General features: G+C 38.4%; 1 protein-coding gene across 1 annotated transcript; it reads right to left on the minus strand.

Annotated features, from left to right (window-relative positions):
- Positions 1–1467: 1467 nt before the first annotated feature.
- On the minus strand, positions 1468–5527 carry LOC149073035 (uncharacterized). The gene is made up of 4 exons (XM_089246547.1): positions 5269–5527; positions 4232–4664; positions 2811–3273; positions 1468–1724 (listed from the first exon to the last, which is right to left on the minus strand). Exons 1-3 carry the CDS (start codon positions 5275–5277, stop codon positions 2834–2836), a joined length of 882 nt encoding a protein of 293 aa, XP_089102673.1. The 5' UTR covers positions 5278–5527; the 3' UTR covers positions 1468–1724; positions 2811–2833.
- Positions 5528–5975: the final 448 nt, after the last annotated feature.

Consider the following 5975-nt stretch of genomic DNA (forward strand, 5'->3'; position numbering starts at 1 on the left):
TCTTTCACACAACTTTAAAAAACAACCAATAGGCCTGTTAGTTACATTCGCTCGAATGTAACCGATGCGCTTACGTAACCAATAGGTATATCGGTTGTTTTCAAATTTTGTAAAAGATCTTTTATTATACTTTAATAGTGTAATCCTGGTTTTACAGGATGCTAGTATGAGTTTACCTCTTTCTTGGTATCATTTCATATTTAGACTATATTCTATGATTGACATTTTGACTATGACTTGACATATATTAAAATTTTTCTTTGTTTCCCAGGTTATATTCACTATTTCATTCATTTCGAAATTATACGGGAATTACACTGTAAAAGTTTTATAAAAAAGTTACTCTATAAAACTTGAACAAATGCAACCGATAAGCGCATCGGTTACAAATAGGCTTATTGGTTGTTTTTTTCCAGTTTTGTAAAAGATCTATCAAACTTTTATAGCGTAATCCCGGAATCAGGTGTGCTGCAGCTGTTTTTTAGCCGTGTTGCTCTCAAGCAACATGAGTTTTTTTTATATTTTTCAAATAAATGTATTGCATATTTTGAGTTCGTTTCGGCATGGATGATTCTAAACAATTCCTAAACATTCGATTTTTACGCGTGAGCTGTCCATACAACTTCCAGCAGAATGGCTCAAAGGCACGCGTGTTCTATTTCTTGACATGACAAGCAAGAACGATTTTTAGCCCTTACATTTTGGAGGGAAATACCATGTGTGCATGGGCGTCGGAAGTGTTTCGAACCTGTGGGTGCTCGTCTTGAGTTTCGTGTAGGAAATTTTGATTTCTGAATCAATTCTAGAGGTACTCGGACCCGTTCTATAAATTTCCTAGAGCACCCACAACAGTCCCGGCTCCGACGCTGCTGCATGTGTGTGTGGGGGAAGACATTTTGCTATGTATTCTTCAACAATGATAGAAAAGCAAGTTGGCAAACAATAAATGACATTTTTATGCTGTTCAAATCTATGTAAATCATATAAATACAGTGTGTGCCCTGAAGGGAAGCATCCCATATTTTTTCAAATATTGATATATTTTTTTGTTATGTAATATCATCCAGATTCCAGAGAGTATCCCCTCATTTTTTTAATGAAGTATATAACCCCTCAGAATTTTTTCTCCTCTGGATATTTCAATGCTTGCCAATTCAAAGGTAATAGATTCGACATGTCCACTTTAATAGATAGACCTAACCTTTATAGTCAGGGACCTCTCCTTTAAAAAAGGTAGTAGATACAAATTTCCCTTGAATCATGCACAAATAAAATAAATAATTTAAATAAACGATCACTAAATAACAACTTCGGTTTCGCAGACATTTCATAATTGTATTTAGTTTCTGCTGGAAGTTGAAAAATGAAATTAATTAATAGAACAAATAAACTAGAAGATTTTAAGACATCGTCGCTATTTACATTACTTGTTGATTTTCATTTAAGAACTACAGAAAGCTAGAAAAATGGTTTGCAGTATTCTTTTATTTGGCATTTTTTTTCTTTGTAAATAAATTATACAGTTGTGTATGACACCGAGAATAATCGTAGCAGCGCACAATTATGAAAAATAAGATGACATAAGTATAGCATCAGTACTAGAAATAACATGAGTTTTATGCAAACAAATATATTTTTAGACTGAGCGTTCCCTCCATTTTTCATTTTCTGTCCCATAAGCATTCAAACATTTCCAGAATGTTGAAGCTGCTTCCCTGAATCACCTAAAAAAGATATGAATAAAGATATTAATAATTCATGAATGAATCAGTTAATTTATACATTTACTTTTTAAATCTTCAGACTTTAATGCGTTTCTTTTTTGATCAATTTGATCGAAATGAACGCTTGTAAGAGGTGTGTGTGTAACCAATTCAGAGGTATAAAGCGCTTTTACGTTTTGCGGTCTTTCGGACCGCACCAGGAAACAACGATACTTCATTGTTGTAACTGCCTCTTACGATGATCGGAAGGCTCCTGTGAATTCTCAGCAAAACTAATAAGCTATACAGAATTCAGAAAGGGACAAACATCCTGAAGTCTTCCCCATTCCCGGGGAGGCGTTATAAAACGCGAACTGTACCAATGAAGGGCCGAAAAAACCTTTGGACCGCAAAGGGTTAAATTCAAATTTTAGATTGAGAAGAAAGGATATGTATGTTACTGTGCCAAAACCCGAAGTGAGGCCAATTGGCGAAGGGGAAGGCCACTTCTCACGAATTGGCCAAGTTTTGACCAAAGTCGAATTGCAAAAATGATTCGGTCTTTGGCCGGCCATTTCGCGAAGTGGCCGGAGATCCCTGGCCAAACCTCGATGTGCTGATGTAAGACGGCCCGGTGGGAGCCAAATCCATTTTTTTTCAATCGCCAACGTGTGGTACATGTCTATACATAGCGGCTGTATTGGATTAGCTCCATGTGACGAAAAAAAGTGAAATTTGAGAGAAAAAACAATAAAAATAATTATATATAAGTTTTTCTGCCAAATTTTTTGAGAAAAAAAAAGATTACTGCAGTGACTGTGGTTTGATGGGTTTCCATAACTAACGTGGACATAATTATCACGAAAAAATACGCCAACTTGACGATGATCCCGAATCATGTCTTTTGTTATCAGACTTTGGCCACTTCACGAACTGGCCGGCTAATTTCCGAATTTCGTTCATTGGCTGGGTCAATATTTAACGAAATTGGCCCGTTCGCGAAGTGGCCGGCTCCGTCACGAATTCACCAATTTCGGGCTTCGGCAGTAACTATATACACACAAAACACATTTTTAGAATGTTCCATACTGTTAAAAAATCACTTACTTTACAGTAAATGGAATACGTGTCTAATAAACGTATCCACCATGATGGCTTGCAACAGCTGGTGCGCTGTAACCGTGATGGGCAACGACTGGAGCACCGTAACCGTGATGGCTGGCTACAACTGGGGCGCCATATCCGTGATGGGCTGCGACAGCTGGAGCTGCATAACCATGATGGCTGACAGCAGCGTGAGCACCGTATCCTTGATGGCTGGCAACGACTGGTGCAGCGTAGACGGGAGCTGCGGCGGCATGATAAGCTGCTCCGTGAGCGCTTCCATGAGAACCGTGAGCACCACTGGCATATCCGTGAGCTCCATAACCATGTCCACCATATTTGTCGTAACTTCCATGGGCATCATGGGCCTTCTTTCCGTATGCTCCGGCACTGTGGTGACCATACTTGTCGTGGGCACCGTAGTGGGATCCATGAGCAGCCTTGTCGGATGTTACGCCATGGTAACCTGTTAGTAATAAAGAATCACGAATAGGATTAGTATTGGAACTGATAAATGATTTTCTAGTCCGTAAACTATGTATTTGAATTACAGTAGTGAAAGTGGTTGAATTGAATTTCAATTATAAAACATTAAGATTGCGTGATCCTTGTCATTCAGCAGCCAAAATGATACACAAGAGTAGGGTGGCCAGGTGTCCCGGTTTTTCGTTATTTCTTGCTCTGTCCCGGAAAAGGCCTGTTTGTCCCGGTTTTTTGCTTCCCAATGAAATATAATTATTTCCAATATTTTTTCATTTTAACTTTTAGCTACGTTAGATATTATGCTAGGAATTTATTAGAATATGGGATATTGCCATGCTAGTATCATATGTAACCAAAGGACACCGAACACATTTTGAAACATTGTAGCCCCATACTATCTTGGAATGAAATTAAAGAGTCATTAACATTTTTAGATTGAAAAGGGGGTACCGATAGGAGGTACCAATATGCAGGTACCCCATCTGGTCACCCTACGCAAGAGCAGTCTCAGCAACTACCGTCGCACTGGATATTCGAGCTCTATGATGGCTTTCAACAAACCAAATCATTTTATAGAATAATAAGTAATAGTAGTATATAATAATAGTTAATAATTAGAATAATAAATTCAGTGGTGAGGTATCTTGAAAACGTTTATAAGAAATATTTGTATTGTATAACAGCATGAATAACAAAACGTCTCAACTGAACCAACAATGCTAAGAAACAATATGTGCGAAATATGTTTGAGCTGTACTAAAAATCGTATATTCCATGACACAATGGGCAGTAATAAATCCAAAAAAAATATTCGATTTTTTTCTAATAAGAATCATTCGGGCAATGATCGGAATCACAGTCATCTTAAGCTTAATTTGTTTCAAATAAAAACTTCCTGAAGGAAAATATTATAACAAATGCCAGAGCGATTTCCAACCTACCGGCTTGTTTGTCGTATGCGTAGGCCTTTTCATATCCGGCACCCTTGTTGGAAGCATAAGCTCCAACATTCTTGTAATGTCCGTGGCTGGCAGCGCTGGATCCATAGGAATCGTGTTTTCCGTAAGCACCGGTATCGTGGGCACCATGGGCACCATAGGCGCTGTCACCGTAGTTTCCGTGGCTTCCGTAATGGCTTCCTCCGTGAGCAGCGTGTCCAGCGGCATGATGCCCTTGAGCACCATAACCGGCGGCATGGGATGCACTGGATGCGACAGCTGGGGCATGAGCGTACACTGGAGCGTGGGCGACAGCGCTGGCGTAATGGACAGCTGGGGCAGCAGCATAACTGGCACGGTGTACCGATCCAGATACGGCCATCTCAGTAGATTCCTTTGCGAAAGCCACGCAGGCCAAAAGCAATGTTCCTACAATCTAAAATAAAAGGAAAATTGATGGTAGATACTGAATAAAATGGTGGGAAATTTGTGGTAGAAATGTGTCAGCACACACAGTTACACTGATATATCATAAGTTTTCTATCTAAAGTTATTTAAGAGATAATAATCAAAAGCATTTTGGAGCTTTCAAAACTTTCTCTTATTTTAGATGTAAAATAGGGATCCGCTAGTCATTCATGGCACAGATTCTACTGAGATCACGTTCCTTTTACTCACCTCTCATTTTTCCAAGCCAAACTGAAATACTTTGTATTTTTGAGAATTCCACAAAATAATCATACCCACTTACCTTAAACTTTACACACATTCACTGATCTTACATTAAATTGTGATAACTGATAATAAATATAGAGTTGCTTGCTCAGTCTTCACTGAGGAAGCGACAACAATGGTGGTACGGTACTATATCAAATACCCATCTGCATGAGTTACACACGCAACATCTCACTTATTGCATGAATATCACTTTTAACAACGTTTTTCGATTGCACATGAATCACAGTTTTTCTTGACTTTTCTGTATATGTATTGTGAACCCCAAAATCAAATGCAAAAACGAGAAAACCAAGAAGACTTACCAACTTCATGTTTTTTGTCCAACGTTTATCGGGAAACAGTAAGACGACTGTTGAAAAATCGAAAAGCTTATGATACCATTCGCAAAAAGCCCGAGGTTTTTATAGTAGCCTTAGATAAAGTCTTAAAAGACGGTTCTTGTCTGGCAAGTTATTCTCTTGTGTTGGGCGGGATCCTGGAGCAAACGTTGCCCTTGGGGCAATACTTTTTTGCCTCTGTAATCGACTCCACCCCAACTCTATCCGAAACACTGTCGTTTGTGACTATTCCATCATGATTGGCCTTTTCTTCAGCAGTAGTTTATTTACTCTTTCATTACGGTGGTTTTTTTTTCACTTTCATTTTTATCCATTCATGTTTTTTTTCTTCTTATTTTCGTTACGATCTGATTTCTGGTCTTCCGATTGAGGACACTCTGAATACAGAACTTGAATATACATGGGAAAATGTCGGTCAGATTTTCGGGTGTTGCCTTATATCTGCAAAATCACTTTTACTTTCTATTTTTTTTCTCATTATTATTATTATCTGTTTTACGCAGGTGAATGCGATAAGAACCGAGACCTATACGATTATGCTGTGAAGTACAAGTGCAAAATGATTTCGTGAGAATTTCATGAATACACGTGACGTGAATCGCCCTTTCCTATGGAATCGATTTGATTGTAACTGATAAAATTTGACGTTTTTAAAGTCTGGCATAATGCAC

Source organism: Pholcus phalangioides, unplaced genomic scaffold (assembly GCF_987345545.1).
Source record: "Pholcus phalangioides strain wild (caught in Gottingen) unplaced genomic scaffold, Ppha-v1.0 ptg000017l_1, whole genome shotgun sequence".
Taxonomy (NCBI): Eukaryota; Metazoa; Arthropoda; class Arachnida; order Araneae; family Pholcidae; genus Pholcus; species Pholcus phalangioides.

Excerpts from the sequence above, each read along its gene's own strand:
- LOC149073035 (XM_089246547.1), bottom strand. Across the intron at positions 3,274-4,231 it reads CGCATACGACAAACAAGCCG|GTTACCATGGCGTAACATCC; the intron begins GTAGGTTGGAAA and ends TATTACTAACAG.